This window comes from Ovis aries, chromosome 1 (genome assembly GCF_016772045.2).
Source record: "Ovis aries strain OAR_USU_Benz2616 breed Rambouillet chromosome 1, ARS-UI_Ramb_v3.0, whole genome shotgun sequence".
NCBI classification, from domain to species: domain Eukaryota; kingdom Metazoa; phylum Chordata; class Mammalia; order Artiodactyla; family Bovidae; genus Ovis; species Ovis aries.
In genome coordinates, this window is record NC_056054.1 from 72,348,276 (window position 1) to 72,367,979 (window position 19,704).

At 41.6% G+C, this 19,704-nt stretch overlaps 1 protein-coding gene across 3 annotated transcripts; it reads left to right on the forward strand.

Moving 5' to 3' along the window:
* The first annotated feature begins 904 nt into the window (after window positions 1–904).
* RWDD3 (RWD domain containing 3) lies at window positions 905–11,652 on the forward strand. 3 transcript variants are annotated; one of them, XM_027972260.2, is made up of 4 exons: window positions 905–1,706; window positions 8,507–8,994; window positions 10,954–11,069; window positions 11,168–11,652. In XM_027972260.2, the coding sequence occupies exons 1-4, from the start codon at window positions 1,619–1,621 to the stop codon at window positions 11,280–11,282; spliced, it is 807 nt and encodes a 268-aa protein (XP_027828061.1). In that variant the 5' UTR covers window positions 905–1,618; the 3' UTR covers window positions 11,283–11,652. The 3 variants fall into 3 exon arrangements, with proteins under 3 accessions (XP_027828061.1, XP_027828066.1, XP_027828076.1); XM_027972265.2 differs by having other exon boundaries at window positions 905–997; XM_027972275.3 differs by having other exon boundaries at window positions 905–997; window positions 8,507–8,947; window positions 11,168–11,279.
* Window positions 11,653–19,704: the final 8,052 nt, after the last annotated feature.

Here is a 19,704-nt window from a genome sequence, read left to right on the forward strand (position 1 = left end):
CCCAGGCAAGAATACTGGGGTGGGTGGCCATTTCCCTTCTCCAGGGGATCTTCACCACGCAGGGACTGAACCTGGGTCTCCTGCATTGGCGGGTGGGTTCTTTACCACTGAGCCACCAGGGAACCCTGTGAAGCCAGAGACAAATAGGAACGTTATGACACTGCTCCCAGCACCTGGGTACACAGGTCCCCCGCAAGGGTCCAGGCCACCCCAGTAACATCCTTAGACTGCAGAGCTGGCAGGTCCAACTCTTGCCTTCTGAACCATCGTTAGGAGAAAGAAAAAGAGGAATCCGGTCTTGCTCTAGAGTCTGAGTGCCAGTTACCGCTCAGCATGTGGAGGTTGTTACTGCCCCGGAAGTTTTCCGGGTGTCCCAGATCGCCTGGGTCTCCAGTACCTCCATGAGGGCGGAGAATCTCCTCTGATCTGTTAACTGCAGTGTCTCTAACCCGTAGTTCACTTCTGAGCCAGACAGGGGCTAACCTCTTCTGGTCACTTCCCTGCTTTTTTTTTTTTTTTCCCCTAACCTCCAAGTTCCCTTCAAGGACGAGTCTGGGAGGGAATGGCTAGTGTTCAAAGCCCGGACTAAAGTTAGAGAATTTCCGGCTTTGCTAGGCGGCTTCCCTGTGTTAGAAAAGCAGCGGGTGAGCTGTACGGTGGCCTCTGGCAGACACCCTGCCTCGGACCACAGGGCCTTCACCCTTGGAGAAAAGTCCCCCAAACGGCGTGAGTCTTCCGGCTGCAGTTACAGAGCCGGAGCTTGTGGGCGGGGCGTCTAGCGGCATCCAGCCCGCGGAGCCCAGCGGAGACGCGGGGCGCCCCCCGGTGGCAGCCTGGCCGCACTGTTCTGGGACGGCCGGGGCGGCAGCAGCGGCGGAAGGGGCGGTGCCGAGCGTGCGAGGCCGTGCGGCCATGGCGGAGCCGGTGCGGGAGGAGCTCTCGGCCCTGGCAGCGATTTTCTGCGGGCCTGACGAGTGGGAAGTGCTGAGTCTCTCAGGTGACTACTTCCGCGCCAGAGGGACCCGGGCTCCTCACCACCCCGGCTGGGCTCACCGCCCCGAGCCCACTCTTGGGGGCCGGGGTAGATGAGTGATGGAGTGACAGGCGCCGGGACTGGGCGTGTGCGGGAGCAGGCGGGAGAGTGCGGCGACCCTTAAAACATGAATAGTGTAGCGCCCCTTCCCGCTGCTCTGCAGTCAACCGAGAACACAACGCTCAGGCTCCTGCAGCCCGTCGGCCGGTCCCTGCTTCCCGCGCCCCTTCATCCACTGGTCCGTCTCACCCACTACTCTCGCGTCCCCCACTCGCCCGTTCCCACCTCCATTCGCTCCCCCCCATTCCTTGATTTCCCCCCATTCTCCCGTCCCCCGCCCCCCGCCACTCACCTATACATCCCCCTCACATACCTCCCCCCGCGGCCGTTTCACCCCCTAATTGTCCTGGTCACTCCTCAACTCGCTGAGGGCTACCAGCTGCGCCCTCCTGGACAGCGTCCCCCCAGGCTTTCCCTGGGTGTCCTGAACCTATTCTTCAGATCTCATCTTAAAAAGAGGTCTCTCCTGACACCCCTAGTTTAAAGCCAACTTCGCCATCGGGGCACCCATTGAAGTTTAACTAAATGGGTATTTGGTTGTCTCAAGTTGCAAGAAGGCAGGACCCTGTCCGTTTTGTAATCACAAAACTGCGGGCACCTAGGTCAGTGCCAGGTACGTGGTAGGTATTCATAGTAAATTATTGTTGAATGAATTTTTGAATTCAAACAGCGCTCACTCAGAGCTCTCCCAGTTGGATTGTTTTTCTTCAGCTTTTTTAGTTCGCTTAAAGGTGGTTGTCAATTACAGGCTCTTGGAGCGCATTAATTGTTCCGCTCACATTTGAGTCCCTGAAAACTCAAGGTTTTTCAAAGACACTTTCCCCAGAGCTTACAGTTTAGAACGGTTCTTCTGGGTTTATTTTCATGATAGCGAAAACTTACTCTCTGTATCTGTCTGTAGCTTCTGTTAAGTAAAAAACAAAACTTCAGTTTATGAAAAAGTGCAGTGGTGCAGATGATTTTCAGTTTTCTCTTAGCTTTCAAATACACTATGTAAATTTTTTGGCATGAGATCTAAACTTCTGTCATGTTGCAGCTGCTATTAAAATCGTCTTTCTGACCATAAATTGATTGACCTTTAAGAAGGGAGTCTAAAATGTCTGGGTGTTGTGAGAAAGCTATCAAGGGTTAGGATCTATTCCTCCTGTCCATGTGACGTGTTATTCACCTGCGGAGGCTTGCCTCCTTTTCACTTTTTCCTCTTGATCACCAGTCTGTACACGTTCATTTAGCACTGTTGTGTTCTGGGCACCATGAACCAATTTATGTGGTGAAGCTGCTTTCTTTTCAATGCCTAGCCTGTCTTGCAGCTTTCTGAAACAACGTTTAAAATCCTTATGAAAAGATTTACTCACTTTTAGTGTTTTTTTTGGGGGAGGGTCACCCATCTTCTGATAGGATAGCATCTGCTATTCTTTATCACCTTACTTGCTGTCTTCACTACTTTCTTTATTGATAATTACTTCATTATTTCTACTTGAGGCAGGCTATTTGAGGACATCATTAGTTTTCTTTAATTCCTTTATTATGGCTCAACTGGGAATATCCTGGGAAAATGAACCAGGATTTACCATTACACCTGAGAGAGGATGGAGTAACCGTGATCTGTGTCCTCAGCACATGGCTGAACATAGGACACTGCTGATGGTTCAGAGAAAACTGAAAAAAGTAAGCACAGAAAGAAAGGAAGCAATTTTTTGATACAAAGAACACTGTGGACCCTTTATCTGCTGTTAAATTGAGCATGACTTCAAGCCATGCCTCCTAATTAATTTAATTCAGTGTTCTGGCATCAGTAAGTAATTGAATTATAAAAGAATTCAGTGTAACAACTTAGGACATTTTGTTGCTGAAAGGTTCATTGGAGAATAAAACAATTCAGTGGTTGAAATAGGACTGTTTGATGTTCACAACTGGGAATTAAGGGTACCTAAGAACTGCTTTAATAGACCACAGTAAACATCCAGTGGGGCTGCTGGCTACCACTCGCGGTCACTGTCAGCCTGGATTGGAGGATATAAGCTTAACACCAGAACATTCTGAATACCATCAGTTCCTTCCTGGCCTTTCCCTCAAATAAGCTTCTCTTTGTTGCCTCTGAAATCAGGTTAACATTGGTAGGATTGTGCTTCTGGTAGGAGGTAGCCCGGGAAGGCTCAGGCTGCCAACCCAGGGGTCATATATTAAGGCCATAAGATTGAAGAGTCTGAATAATTGCATATTTTTGGCTGGACTAATTTGTGCTGAGAATTTCACGGGACTTACATACACTGTGGCCTCTTTGTGATGGCTGTAGTAAGTTCATTGTAAGAGGCATCAGCTGTAGCTTTTTCTTATGGGTGTAAATTCTGAAAGCTCCGACACCTGTCCACTAGGGCATGCCATGGGTAGACCAAGTCAGGGGCATTCTGCTGTTCCCTGTGCGGTGCAGTCAGACAAAGTGCCAGGTTTAATGGGGTCGCCTGCCATATACCTGATACTTTAAATGCATCTTATTTGATGAGAGGTATTCTGTTTTTTTTTTCTTTCAAGATTTTTTATTTTTTGCTTATTTTTCAAGAAGTATTTATGCATATATACATAATCTCTTGTATATCTGAGAGAATGGTAGACGAAGAATGAGCAATTTGAACAACTTTATTCAAAAGAAAGATAGGTAATCTTAAACTGTGATTAAGCAAATGAAATTGGCAAGGAATTATTCTCAGATACTGGGAAAACAGTGACAGAGAATCCTGAAAGACTTTTAAAAGCTGTGTCAGTGAAATTTAAGGTAGGTTAGAACACTAACATTTTTTTTCATGGAAACTAGACAAATCTAGGCTTTCCTGGTGGCTCAGTTGGTAAAGAATCTGCCTGCAGTGTGGGAGACCTGGGTTCAATCCCTGGGTTGAGAAGATCTCCTAGAGGAGGGTATGGTCACCTATTCCAGTATTCTTGCCTGGAGAATCCCCATGGACAGAGGAGCCTGGCAGGCTCCATGGGGTCGCAAAGAGCTGGACATGATTGAGTGACTAAGCACACAGCACAGACACATCTAAAGAAGGAAACATGGTTAAAAATCTACCAGGCTTGTCATTAGTCCTGATGAGGGGTGCTCTTTATTTTATAGAGAAGATAACAGATGCTCAGGCTGGTTTAGTAACCACTAAGCTCGAGGACTCTTGCAGTGCATCATGCTACTTAATAGAGATGAGTTGTTGCAATCGGAAAACAGTTCTTAGCAAGGATAGCACTTGTCCAGAAAAGGAGAGCAAGACGACTACCCAGAGCAAAGAATCAGATGTGGTCCAACTTACGTTCAGAATAGTTACGAAGGGTAATGTGTGTGCCTGGCCTTGTGGATACCTGGGAAGTAGGTGAGACTGGTGATGTTACGAATCTTCATTTTCTTGATGAGGTAATCGGAGGTCACAGAGACTATATCACCATAGTTAGTGCTCATTATACGTTGAATTGTGTTTCTGGAAAATCATCTTACAGATAAGCATGTTATAAAATGGGAGGGTGTAAGACTCATTATCATATGATATGTTTGCACGGTAGCTTCAGAGTAAATTTTTGTATTCTGCTAACACTGATGTTCAGACTGCATTGGACCTTCCTGCAAAATGAATCATTACTGTCACCCACTGAGCCCTCTAAATCTGCTCAGCCCTGTTCCCTGCTGATTGTTGGTACTGAGGTCACCTCTAAAACCAATTCAGCCTTGAACTTCACTTCTAAAGGAGGGATTGCCACTTTGAGCTTCACTTATTCTTAGTTTTTTTTTTTTTTGTAACTACCTTTTAGTGTATATAACAATCCAGCTGCAGCACTGGTGGATGTATACTTGTGGGGAGGCATCCGGAAGCAAGAGGGAAAAAACCCTGTATAATGAAGTAAGAGAGGCTGCTGGGGACTTTTTAGTGGTTTTCTGAACAAAGTCTTACCCTGAGGACATGTAAATACTGCAAAAAAAAAAAAAAAGAAAGAAAGTATGGGGAAAGCCAGTTGTATGTGGTATATAAATGATTTCTTCAGTGCAGTTCAGTTGCTCAGTCGTGTCCGACTCTGCACTGCAGCACTCCAGGCTTCCCTGTCCATCATCGACTCCTGGAGCTTGCTCAAGCTCCTGTCCTTCCAGTCGGTGATGCCATGATTCAGTGATGCAGTGATTGCAATAATGCAGTCATGATGCAATGATTTCTAAGTAGACTCTAAATGAATCTTGAAGAATTCATCCTCTTAAATTTGTTGACATTTTCCACTGTCTTCTGTTATTGTACAGCATTTATTGAATTTCTGTTGTGTGTGTGTAGGGTGAATTCTTAAAAATAATGGTATGGAATTTGGGGTTTATTTCAGTTGCTCTAGTTTGAATTTCTGTTGTTTGGAGGGTAGTTAGGAGCATAATTTCTTTCATATACTTGTAAGGAAGAATAAGGTTTGAAACCCCTATTTTGGTTATGAAATGGATACACTTATTTTAAGGCATAAAGACGTATAAAAAAAAAATACAAACTAGGGAATAGGTATGTGAACTTTAACCAGAGGCAAGACTTAAATCTTTTGCTAGGATCTTTAGGTGAAAATATTCTTGGAATTTATGAAAATCGTAGATTCCTAGGGCAGGCATAAGTTTTCTGTGGCACAGATGTTTATTGAGAATGATGAGTTTGTGAGTTGAACTTAATAACTAGAGTATCTTGGTGCCAGGGAAGGCCAGAGATTAGCAGTAAGATATAGAACACCATTATTTTTCTGTTAATCACTCTGTTTCTAACCTGTTAAATAAACATAAAGTAGATAGGAACAACCTTGTTTTCTTTTTTATGGAAAAATAACCCAAATCAGACTGACAGTATATGTAATTACATGAAAATTTCTGAGGCAAAAAGAGCCAGTTTAATTGCATGTACAAACCAGGGCAGATGAGAAAGGAAGGGTAATATACATCCTTCTAGAGTTTTAGGGAGAAAATGAGTTTTTAAAAGAATGTACAATTTTACTGCTGCGTTAGATATCAACAGTATTGGGGGTATGTTATTGGGATTTTCATTTTCTTACAGAGATAGCATCATTTTGTGTAATTTCAGTTTGCAACTCCTGTGTGTGTGTGTGTGTGTGTGTGTGTGTGTGTGTGTGTGTGTGTGTGTGTGAAAGGAGTCACAGAGAAAACCAAGTAGGAAGGTTGTTAGTCCTTTCCAATTCTTGATAGAATTAAAGTAGTTTTCCTTCTAAGCATAACTAATAATTTCACAATTTCCAAAGCTAAAGTCAGGATTTTCTCTTATTAATTTTCTATTTGCTGACTTGTTGTTTAGTTGCTAAGTTGTGTTCAACTCTTTTGTAACCACATGGATTGTAGCCCGCCAGGCTCCTCTGTCTATGGAATTCTCCAGGCAAGAATAATTGACGTAGAGAATAGACTTACGGACATGGGGATGGGCGAGGGGGTATGGGGAGGAAGGAGAGGGTAGGATGTATGGAGAGAGTAACATGGAAACTTACGTTACCGTACATAAGATAGATAGCCAATGGGAATTTGCTGTATGTCTCAGGGAACTCAATCTGGGGCTTTGTAACAACCTAGAGGGGTGGGATGGGGAAAAAGTGGGAGAGAGGTTAAAGAGGGAGCGGACATATGTATACTTAAGGCTGATGCATGTTGATGTTTGTCAGAAATCAGCACAATTCTGTAAATCAATTATCCTTCAATTAAAAAAAAAAGTATTTTCAATAGATGAATTTTAAAAAAAGAATACTTGAGTCAGTTGCCATTTAGTCCTCCAAAGGATCTTCCCAACCCAGGGATCGAACCCTAGTCACTTATGTTTCCTGTGACTATTTGTTAAATGATGAATGAAGAGCTTTAAAAATTATATCTCCCCCTTGAGAGGGAAAGTGGACCCTCTAGATGATTTCTGGAAGGCTTATTTAGTCTAGTGGTTACACGTTGTCTGTTGGTCTATTTATAATACCCATTTTACCAAGTGAAATGTAATGATCTTACTGACATCCAGGGAGCCTACTTTAATAGTAAAATATTTTTTTTTTTAAAAAAGGAGAAGTAACAGGATAGAAGAAAGAAAGATTTTGAGAATCTGGTGATGGGTTTTAGGGGAATGCACTAAGTTGTTTGGAAAACTTTGCTTTATGTGGCCACATTTTTCTTACGTAATACAAATTTAAGTTATATCATTTTAATATCATCCTTATAATGGTTACTGCCTGAGTTTTGGGGTAGTGTCCTAAAACAGTTGTGATTTGCCTCTGATGCTGAAGATTCTACTAAAGAAAAACCTTGTGTAACAGATGTGTTTGGTCCCATATAAATCAATGTCTATAACCATGGCTTCTGAATAAATGGAATCAGATGGCTAGAGAGCCATTTTAATGTTCTATTCAGTTCTTTAAAATGGGGATACATTCAGGTTTCCATTGTTTAGGCTGTTGAGCAGCAATCCAGGTATGAAAATGAGAATGATCTGACTGCCTGTCTTGTGAAGGAGAATGAAACAAGGGCTGTGGAGATAGAAGTAGCGCAGACGAAGGCAAGTTAACTTCAAAGAGCCTCCTCGGCACCCGGTTCTGTTCTACTCTTCTCTTCTGATCTGTGTGCTTCTGCCCCCTGCAGAATGAATCAGCCTGATGTTTTATCAACTTGCGAGAAGTGGGGTGAAGTGGTGTGGAACACATCAGAGGGGTGAAGTGGAGCAAATCTGAAAGAGAGCAGAGCGTTTCATCTTGTATCCTGTGTGTACTTTCCCATTTCCCCCTCCTCATGGAGCCAGAGAACGGCTGAACTGATGGCTGCCCCATTTTAGTTCCTCTCGCTGCCTTCATGTTACACTGATAATAATACATTTGAAGTGAGAAAGAGCGAGTCCAGGCTGTTAGTGTGTATGCATAGTCATGGTGTTCTCTGCACCCTTACAACCACCTCACGGGATCCAGTATTTGCTTCTGCTTGGACTCACTGCAACATGATTTTCGTTGGATTTAGTGTATAGCTTTTAAGCTAATTGCTGATTTTATAAATACACGACACTATTTCTTTGAAGGTTCATGTGAGTTTATTAGGAATTTCCAGAATTAGCAACTAAGTCTGGGTAGGAAAAAAAAAATCATATAAGGAGAAACCTTCCTGGTGACCTTAATAAAAAGAGGATAATAGCAATTGTAAATGCCAGTGAAATCCTGGGTGCTGGTTGGGCATAATTCTATGAATGTATATATATGTATGTATATATATGGCTGAAAGAAAACACCTGTACATAATGGCTTTCTTAGTGTGATGTGTCTCTTCATAAAATAACTTAGTTTTCACATGAAAAATAAATTGACATCTGAAACCAAAATTTTCTCTTGTTAGTGTTCCATTCAAATTGAATTAGGTACAACTAATCATTATTTTTGGATGCTTTCCAGAGACAGACGGGGCTATGTTCAGAATTCTCACGAAAGCCGAAGGAATTACAGATACGGATATACCCTTGCAGTTGGTATTCCACTTACCGCTCAGTTACCCGTCCTGCCTACCTGGTATTGTGGTGAACTCCAACCACTTGACCAGGGCCCAGTGTGAAATCGTGAAGGAGAAGTTACTGGAGCAAGCAGAGACCCTTTTGTCAGAACCTATGGTTCATGAGCTGGTTCTCTGGATTCAACAAAACCTCAGGCACATCCTCGAGCACCCAGAAGCAGGAGGTGGCGGTGAAAAGTGCTCTTCTGCAGCGAGCATGACTGTGGATGATGGGTTGTGGATGACTCTTTTGCATTTAGATCACATGAGAGCGAAGGCTAAATATGTCAGAACTGTGGAGAAGTGGGCTTCTGATTTAAGGCTGACAGGAAGACTGATGTTCATGGGTAAAATCATACTGATTTTACTGCAGGGAGACAGAAATGACATCAAGGTGCCAAAACGTTTGATGTGGAATGTAAACTTGGCTATTTTCTGCTAAAATGGTGTTTTATAAGAATGGGACAGATGAATCATTGAGATGTTTCTGTGTGCACTCTTACCATGTTAATAGATATGTATTTTCTTTTTTAAAGACTATCTGTAACTTCTAATTACAAGCGCAGACTTGTAAAGCTTGAAGAATAAGTAGAAGATTATGTTTTAAAAATCATGCCACTTAATGAAAGTGATAGGTTATTAAAAAAGAACTCTCTATGGTACACAAATGTTTGTTTCTGTAATTAGCTTTGAGCCTAAACTTTATAAATTTGCACTAATTTTGTGCCTATTTATATTTCTTGCCTTGGTTAAGCACACAGCAATGTATGTATTTGTGGGTAAGCCTGCAAAATTTTAACTTGGCAGTTAAAGATACATTGTGAAGCTTGAATTTGGTATCTGTAGTATCCGGAAAGAGGACCTGGTCCCTCTTAACCAGGATTTAGTGTGAGTGGAAGTAGAATCATTAGGGCTGTCAGCTTGTCATCTCCTCCCTAACTTTTGCTTTCCACTTGACTTGTCTCAGCAGCTGCTTTCAAAATCATCATCTTCTTCAGATTTTTCAAGTTCTCATTCTATAAACATCTAACCTGCTTTATGTGGGACCAGACAAGGAAAATTGCTTATTATATGTTAAATCTTGAAAGAGCTACAAATCACTTTATGCTTTCAAGTGGGTTGGGTCAAGAATAATTACAGTGGAATTTATTTAAAACAGATTTATCTTTCATAACTTATTGTCTTAAAGGTTTATAGGGTTACTACAAATTTGTAGGATTACATAGCTTTTCATAACGGGATCTTAACACAGAACTTGATAATTGATAACGTCAGTTAACCAGAGTAGTGCTAGGTTATAGTGTATAGGTACAAGACAGTTTTAGATTTAATACAGATCTTGGGTTGGGGTCTGACCAAGGAACGACATATTTTAAGGTGATGTATAGTATATCTTGGAGAAGGAAAAGGCAACCTATTCCAGTATTCTTGACTGGAGAATTCCTTGGACAGAGGATCCTGGCAGGCTACAGTCCATGGGGTTGCAAAGAGTCAGACATGACTGAGCGAATATCACTCACTCCTAGCATTATCTATAAAGCTGGACTCTTTTGGGTAAAATACTGGCTGACTGAATGAATGGTCATAATTTCTTTGCTCATATTTCCCCAAAGGGGTCAGATGTTTCTTTAAGCCAGCTCAGGCATATTAGGCTAAGTGCAGCTGTTTTGCAGATGTTTTTACTCTGATTGGATCCATCAATTAATGAATATATATTTAATCATATGGCTAGACCAAAGAACTTTTAAAAATAGTTCTTTCCTTTTTATTAACTTTCCCTAAAATGCCATTTAATGTAAATATCTCTTAAATTTTTTAAGATTATCAGGATTGAGAATTACAGGTACATATTTATGGATTCCATCAATTTGGAAAGTTTGGTGCTGTGTGCCTATTAACTTCACTCTGACCTTGAAGTAGTAATAGTACTGTAATAATGACAGTGGCTGGTGCTGTATTAAGTGCTGTTGTGCCAGGCATTCCTCTAAGAGCAACATATTAGCTCATTTAACCATCACAGCTTCCCTATAAGGTAGCTGTTAAGAGCAAGCATTTTATGGAGTAGGTTATTGAGGCACAGAGGATTTAGGTAACTAACCCCAGAATCAGCTCTAGTAGGCTGATAAGTCTAGTTTTAAGCCTGTGTAGTTGGATTAGAACCTTCTTTACTCCAGCATTCACCAGAATGTTACGCTTCCAAGTACATAAAAACAGTATAAGTCTCTTACTGCTTGATTCAGAAAGCGAGTACTCTGTCTGCATGCAAACAGGCCAGCAGATTATTTCTCCTTTAAAAGTGAGACTTTGAGATTCAGAGTAAGATATGTATTTAACATACTGTTCTATCATTTAGGAGTACCTGATTCTTCAGAAAACCTGCAAAGTGGATGTGGACTCAAGTGGAAAGAAATGCAAAGAGAAAATGATGAGTGTACTGTTTGAAACAAAAGTACAGACAGAACACAAAAGGTATAATTTAGTACTATTGCAGATGGAAAAGCAACTGAATCGATAATTATACTCTGACAAATTTAGGCATATTCATGAGTTTCTCTTGTATAATGCAGGTTTCTGGCATTTGAAGTCAAAGAGTATTCATCGTTGGATGAGTTACAAAAGGAATTTGAAACTACAGGACTTAAGAAGCTTTTCTCTGAATTTGTACTTAGGCTGGTAAAATGAAGTTGAGGACAGGAATCTTTTAGTGAAACTACAGTGTTTTGTTTTTTTTTTTTCTTTTTCCATTGGATTTTGAGAGTGGCTAATTTAAACTCATAAGGGGACAATTTTAGAGTTTCTCTGAAGCGGAATGACAGACACCATCATAACTTCAGGACAAAAGCCAATTCTGCTTATGGAATATTAAACAGTAAAAATACCCATGTATTCTAATTTTGCCAGTAGAAGCTGAGTTCAATAGATGGAATGTTATTTCAGAGATAAATATAAAAAGATGATGGTAAATGAGCCCTTGTGTTTATACAGAGGATTTGTTTGGAACTGTGCAATTTTCTGGCTAATTTTCTTGTAATTAAATGAATTTTTAAAAAGAGATTTGTTTTCATGTTTACTTCATGTTTACATTTTTAGCATTTGATAATGATTTTCCCTCATTCAGCTTATTATGTCTAATGTTTTAAGTTGAATGTTAAGAAAAATATAACACTGATTTCTTTGTGGAATTGAATAAATGGTTAGTTTAAATACAAACCAAAGAAGTTCTATAGAACTTGATTTACAATTGCTTTCTTTGGGGTCCCAGAATAGCATGGTGCTTACTAGTTATAGGACTGAAGAGTCAATTTAAAAGAAAATTCTTTTTTGAAAAATTTACAGTCTAGTTTTACAAGGGAAGAAATGTTTTACACAAAATGAACTTGACTTACCAGAGGGAGGAAATTATATGGAGATATTTTTAATTTCTGATGGAAAATTTAGTAAAGTCTGATAATCTCAAAATGTATTTGATATAAGGAGAGCAGGAATAAAATAAAAGCTTGTGTTAAAATCGGTTCCAAAAGTGTAGACAGGCACTTATGTTTAAGGAAGGATATTTGTGTTCATGAATCCACCTGTGCTTTGAAATAAGGGGCCAAGTGATGGAAGAAAACTCTCTCACTGTGATCTGCAGTGATGTCATAAGTTATAACTGATGGGACGGGTAAATAAGGAGACGCGGCGGCACGTCCAGTAGTGCTTCCTGAGCATGCTGCTCTGACTATGGCAGTCCAATCTGATGGTCTCATTTTCAGATACCCTTGTAATTAAATTAGACCTACCTGTTGATCATTCTGCGGGGCTGCTTTAATGAGGGGATTTTTGGTTCATTTTATCTCATTCTAGGGTGTTGGTGATGGTTTTCCTGGGTAACTGGTAAATGTAGTTAGGTTGTTCTGTGGGAGGTTAGTATTCTCAGAGTTCAGAAGCTGCTAGGAGTCTCTTCCCACCGCTGCACTATTGGAGGGTGTTGTAGTCGATGCTAGATCTGCTCAAATGGTACTGCCCGGACCAGAGCTAAGATTACTGACAGGTGCTGTCTGTGGTCTGTTGGAGTGCAGAGTCACTCTACCGCCGTTTCCCCTGAAACCACTGCCAACAAATATCACGGTGCTGGGACCTGTGCTACCACTGACTTCTCAGCAGTGCTTCCTATTGACCAAACTTGACAGGACTCCAGTTGTCAAAAAGGAGTCTGGGAAATGTAGTCTGAATACCCTAGCCCCAGGAGAACAGAGCAGAATATAGGAGGGTGGGTGTGCCCGTGTGGAGTGCGGGAGAGGGAGCTGAGTGCCTATGGCAAGTAGGTTCCATCAGTTACTGCGCGTGCGTGCTCAGTCGTGTCTGACTCTGTGACCCCGTGGACTGCAGCCCACCAGGCTTCTCTGTCCGTGGGATTCTCCAGGCAAGAATACTGGAGTGGGCAGCCATTTCTTCCTCCAGGGCATCTTCCCAACCCAGGGATGGAACCTGTGTCTCCTGGGTTGGCAGGTGGATTCTTTACCACTGAGCCACCTGGGAAGCGCCTACTGTTATTCTTAGAGGTGTTAGTTATTCTGGTTGAATCACCTGGATGATCAAGTGTACTACCACCAACATTTTTTATATAACTTGATAGGGAAAGGGGGAAGAAAAAATAGTTAATATGCACAAAAATATACAGAACAAACAATAAAGTAGATTTGCTTAAGTACTTGTTTCTATAACGGCATGAAGTTGTAGTTGATATTTATAACCTGCTGGGGTGCAGCCCCGGTGGATCCAGGGTGATTCAAAGGTGGGGATGGAGTTGGCGTCTTTGGAAAAATACATATTTAATCACAGATATAGAGAGATTAGAAACGGATAGTGTAGTAGGAAGATTAGTGGAGAAAAAGAGGCTGAATAACTTGGATTACGTGGAATAGCATCCATGCTCCAGATGGTAATTCAGCCAGAAAAACGGGAGCAAGAAAGAAGCGACATGGGGGAATCAGTCTTTCCGGAAACTGATCCAATTTCTTTATTTTTGGGTTTGCTTATATACCTTTTGTTACATATAGGGATGAATACAGAGTCACGCGGGAGTCAGCAGTCCTGACCTTTGTCAAAATCAGGTGCTCCACATAAATGTATAAAAAAAGGTACATCATCTTCTGGCCATGAGTGAGACCTGCTGACATTTTATGATCCTTTCTTTCTGATAACCAAAAAACTTATTTCTTCCAAGGGTGTTTTTTCTCAAACCAGGCACCACCCTCCAAATAAAGCTGCATTCCTATAGGGTGAGGGTGTAGTGAGTTACAATCAAGAAAGGAATTTATTTAACCCAAGGTTAACATGATTAGTCTTAAAGGTTAATACTTATTTCTCCTATATGCTTAAAGGTTAATACTTATTTCTCCTATATGTTAGTTATATTCATTATAAGTGTAGGGAACATGGAGATTTAGCAGCAAACATCAGCCCAACAAATGAAAATCCTTTCACCAATGCTCCCCTTAAGATCTATTTAGTCTTAAGATATGATAAAGTTACATTTTTACATAGCAAGGACACAGTGATTTATAACAAAGTACAGTGATCTATTACAAAAGAGAAAATCCATTAACTCAAAAAGTCTAGTATTGCTAACATCAAAAACTACCATATTTCCTTTGCTATATTCCAAATACATTGATTAATATATTCCCAGGTGCCTAAGGATATGGAGGCCTGGCGGCAATCATTGACTCAATAAGAAGAAAAAGCCCTATGCTAATTAAGACTCTCAAAATACTCCAAAACTCTCTGTGCTGTTTATGGTTAAGAGGTAGTAAACAATCATGTGGCAGGAGTATGGATAATCCTGTCACACAAGCTAGTCTGTCAGCAGAGAGGTTAGACCTGAGACACCCTTGTCCCACCCAGAGCAGGGAATTAGCAGCAATTATTGGCACAACAAATGAAAAAACCCTTCACCAATATAATTCCTAACCAACACACTATACTAATAATTTCTAACTCCACAAGAGAATTTGCCTTTAGTAAGTCTAAAACATCTCGTGCCTCTCAGATTGGGAGGCTATAAACAATCACATGTGGCCGGACTAACCTATACAGGTGGGCTAGATAGCCTTCAAAGGAATCCTTAAGCTGAAACACTCTTGTCACGCCCAAGAATTTTTATTGCCTTGGAGCTGCACGTTTACTCCTTCTCCGAGAGAAACGGTTATGGGGGAGAGCCCCCGTAAAGTCAGAGGTGTAGGTGAGAGCATAAAACAGACTCTGGTCTTGGGGTTAGATGCTCGGGAACAGGGGGTTTCCTGAGGCTAGATCACGCCTTTGCGTATGCCAAGCCTCCTTCCTCATGACCTTTGCCATGGGCAGAGTTCCTCACGCTGGCCCCTGGCAATAACCTCTTCCTCCATTGTTTTGGTTTTTTTGCTCCTGGCCAGCATGCTAGCTGGTCAAGGCTCTTTACCTAGTAAGGTAGCTGAATCTTAATTCTGATAGGCCTGAGTCCTTAGGAGTTGGTTGTGTATTAACTTTTACTGTTAAATAAGAGAACATTAAGAGGCAACCCAGATAATCCCCTGGGCTCTTGACATAGTTCATACTGACCCCACTGTGTGGCAGTAGACCAATTTCCCTTAATAATATGGATCAACCACCCCAGCCCTTATAGGGACCTCTTTTTTTGCCCATTTATAGGGATGGGAATAAAAAATTCTGTGAGTGGATTATTAAACATAATAGAAAAATCCGTCCTAGTTTTTATTCCATGATTCCTCAAACTCTGTATTCTGGCAATGGGAGAAATAACATCATATTAATATGTCTCAGTAGGTCATTATATTACTTTATCAATCCAGCCACTTCTGGGTGATTTGGTACATGGGAATTCCTATGAATTTCATAGTAGTGAGCCCTTTCTGAAATGAATTTCTCATTTAGAATTTATGTTTTGAGAGATAACCACGTTGGTAAGATTATGGTTCATAGTCTTACAGCAAGAGTCTTAGGATTCATATCCAGAATAAATATTTTCATGACAGTTGCTGGCCCTTCCACCAGAGAAGGAATCCAATGTGATTAACTGGTCACCAGATGGCTGGGGTCTCTCAGGACTGGCCTCTGTTCTTAGCAGGTTAGGTACTCGGCAGTGACAATAGTAAGATTAGTTTCTGTGAGAAGAATTTCGTGTTGCTGAGTTCATGTATGGCGTTTCCCTGGTAGCTCAGCTGGTCAAGAATCCTGCAATGCAGGAGACCCTGATTTGATTCCTGGGTCGGGAAGATCCCCTGGAGAAGGAATAGGCTCCCTACTCTAGTATTCTTGGGCTTCCCTGGTGGCTCAGGTGGTTAAGAATTTGCCTGCAATGTGTGAGACTTGGGTTCGATCCCTGGATTGATAACCTCTATTCCTGCTGCCATAGTTACTTGGTACATGAGCCCACTGAGCAAGCACTGGTATGCTAGCGAAAGAGGATGACTGACATCCAGAGGATGAGTCATCCTGTCCACTTAATCAAGGAGGATGTTCACCACAGCGGTTGCCCTATGAACATCACATGGGACAAATTTTACTACTAGCCTCAAATTTTCTCCTCATCCTGAGAGGTCCATTCACATACTCCCTCCCCAGATTTCCTTGGCATTAGCCTTCTGATCTTATTCTTTCAAATTCCCTGACTACCTGACCAATCCATTAGCCCCCTGCCCATGAAACACTGTAGATCTATACCTGTGGACATCTCTTTTCCTAGTTACAGTAGACAACCAGAAGTACTGTTGAAAATTCTGCCCACTGAGATTTCTCTTCACCACCTTTCAGACACACACTAGATTGAAGTGGTAATTTCTGAAGCATATTGTGATGGAAAGAACCATCCTCAGAGTCTTTTCCTCCTCACTAAATAAACTATAGATATCACTACGACAGCCTAGGTGTGGACTGAGGAAGAAACAGCTGTGCAGGAGTAGTCACTACAACATCTGAGCCGCTTGAGTGTGCAGTTTATTTGTGCCTTCAGACCTGCTTAAGCCTGGTCTTGTACACATCACTTCATTTGTACATGCCGAAGAATTGATGCTTTTGAACTGTGGTGTTGGAGAAGACTCTTGAGAGTCCCTTGGACTGCAAGGAGATCCAACCAGTCCATTCTGAAGGAGATCAGCCCTAGGATTTCTTTGGAAGGAATGATGCTAAAGCTGAAGCTCCAGTACTTTGGCCACCTCATGGGAAGAGTTGACTCATTGGAAAAGACTCTGATGCTGGGAGGGATTGGGGGCAGGAGGAGAAGGGGACAACAGAGGATGAGATGGCTGGATGGCATCACTGACTCGATGGACGTGAGTCTGAGTGAACTCCAGGAGAGGGTGATGGACAGGGAGGCCTGGCGTGCTGCGATTCATGGGGTCACAAAGAGTCAGACACGACTGAGCGACTGAACTGCACTGAACTGATGATGCTGAAGCTGAAGCTCCAATACTTTGGCCACCTGATACAAAGAGCTGACTCATTAGAAAAGACCCCGATGCTGAGAAAGATTGAAGGCGGGAGGAGAAGGGGATGACAGAAGACAAGATGGTTGGATGGCATCACTGATTCAATGGACATGGATTTGGGCAAGCTCTGGGAGTTGGTGATGGACAGAAGCCTGGCATGCCATAGTCCATGGGGTCGTAAAAAATCAGACAGGACTGAGCAACTGGACAACAGCAACTACAACCTTCATGATTTCATGGATGAAATAATACCTCATCGGTAATGAGAAATGCAAATCGAAATTCCAACAGTATTACTTCGCCACCCACTAGTATAGCTAAAATTTAAAAGATGGATTAATAGCAAAAGTCAACCAAGAAATGGAGAAATGGCAACACCAATATACTATTGGCAGGAGTATAAACTGACCCAAATGCTTTCAACAAGCAGTTTATCTAGAAAAACTGGCAATTCCATAGCTTATAACCTAGTATTTCTACTTCTAGGCATATACCTTACAGAAATGTGTGCATATGTGTGAGGTTACCTGTATAAGAATGTTTATAACTATTATTTTTAGCAGGCCAAAGGAAGAAACCTAAACACCCACCAACATAGAATAAACAAGTAAATTGCAGTATATTCATGCAGCGAAATACTACACAGCAAATTAAATGAATGAACTATAGTCATACAGAGCAACACAGCTCCATCTTTAAAAAAGCAACATTGAACAAATTAAGTAAACCCACAAAAAAATGTATACCATATGACTGTAAAAGTTCAAAAGCAAGAAAATGACTTTAAACCATGAATGCATACTCAAGTGCTGAAATTAAAAGACAAGCAAATAAGTTGGTATAATAAAAGTCAGGATGGCAGTTACTTATAAAGTGAACAAATGGGGTTGTGGTTGGAAAAAGGGCTTTTTGGGAGTGGGGAATGGCTATATTCTTCCTGGACAGGGTACTGTTTCTCACACCCTTGGGGTGATGTCTACAATATATATGCACAGTGATAAGTTTGGAGACAGATGTAGGAACCAGATCCTTGTGAGTCTTAAAACCCAGTATAAGCCTTTAAAAAAATTGCAGTGGGAATTCATTGCACTGGAGACAGGTGTGATATCTGATTTACACTTTAATAAGATCGTCTGACTGTTACAAAGCAAATGAGCAGTACGAGAGCCAACAGTGGAAGAATGAATGCCAGTTAGGAGCCTGTTGCAGTGAGTGGTCCAGCTGAAGGATGATTATGGTTTGCTTATGATGGCATCGGAGCAAAGTGGTCAGATATGAGATATATTTTGGAGATAGAGCTGAGCAGACCTTTAAAAATATATATTTCTATTTTTGGCTGCATGGGTCTTGGTTGTGCAGGTGGGCTTTCCATAGCTGTGATGCGCAGGCTCTCATCGTGGTGGCTTCTCGTTGCAGAGCACAGGCTTTAGGGTGCCTGGGCTCGGTAGCTGTGGCTCCTGGGCTTTAGAGCCTGGGCTCAGTAGTTGTGGCCCATAGGCTTATTGCCTTGTGCCATGTAGGATCTTCCCAGACCAGGGATCGAATCTGTATTTCCTGCTTTGGCAGGTGGATTCTTAATTACTTGACCACCAGGGAAGTCTAAGCTGAGCAGATTTGATGCCAGATTGAATGTAGAAGATGAAGAAGAAAGAAATTAAAGATGATATTTAGTTTTTTTTCCTTAGTAGCTAGGTGAATGATGGTGTCATTGTCTTATGAATTAAGGAAGTCTGAGGAAGGAGTCCATTTGAGATATATTAGAAAGTTGTTATAGTTCCTTGATTCTTCTTTGCTGCCATTATAGATCTATTGGGGAAAAAAAGGAATTAAAGAAACTAATTCAACTAGTGTTGGAGGAGGTCATGGAGAGAGTGTGAACTGCTGGCTGACCCAAGAGCTGGACTTGGGCAATCGCAGGCTCCTCACCTCTCTCCTGTCCTTGGAACATATGTTCTGCCCACCGTTTCCACACTAGGAGCTATTCAAGGATGCAGTCTTGAGACAGTAAGATGTGGTTGAGAACTCTTGAACTGAATACGTGACTGGACCTGATTAAGGCGTTTATAAATAAGCTTCTAAAATTCTGATGGGGTGCAAAGATCTACTCATCTTGTGGCCATCCAACACAAGCCTCATCTGTAAGTTCACTGGCTTATTAAAATAACCACCTACCGATCTGAAGTGGACTGCCTCTTTCTTGGGTCTCTCTTTGCCCTCCATGTATGGAGGCCAAATTTAGAGCCAACAGGTTGACAAATAGAAATTTGGACAACAAATGAAATAATTTAAAATATTTTTTCTAAAAGCAGTTTGGATTTTAAAAATTGGTTTAAATATCAATAGTTTTGATTGAGTAATATCAGTTACTCATTTTTCATCTAGTGATAACTTTGGTGAACTGTAGATGGGGTAATTTTTGCAATGTTTGTATGTACCTTTGAGTGTGAGTCTCTTACAACCATGCTGCTCAAGGTGTGGTTCAGGGACACAATCTCATGCATTGCCTCAGACCAACGGAACTAGAATCTGTAATTGAACAAGATCCTAAGGTGATCTGCACACACAGTGAAGTTTGAGAAGCTGTATCCCGTCAATGGGCTTCCCTGGTGGTTCAGTGGTAAAAAAATTCACCTGCCAAG

Excerpts from the sequence above, each read along its gene's own strand:
- RWDD3 (XM_027972260.2), top strand. The coding sequence starts at position 1,619 with ATGGGTATTTGGTTGTCTCAAGTTGCAAGAAGGCAGGACCCTGTCCGT. Across the intron at positions 1,707-8,506 it reads GGCACCTAGGTCAGTGCCAG|AGACAGACGGGGCTATGTTC; the intron begins GTACGTGGTAGG and ends GATGCTTTCCAG. Across the intron at positions 8,995-10,953 it reads GAGACAGAAATGACATCAAG|GAGTACCTGATTCTTCAGAA; the intron begins GTGCCAAAACGT and ends TCTATCATTTAG.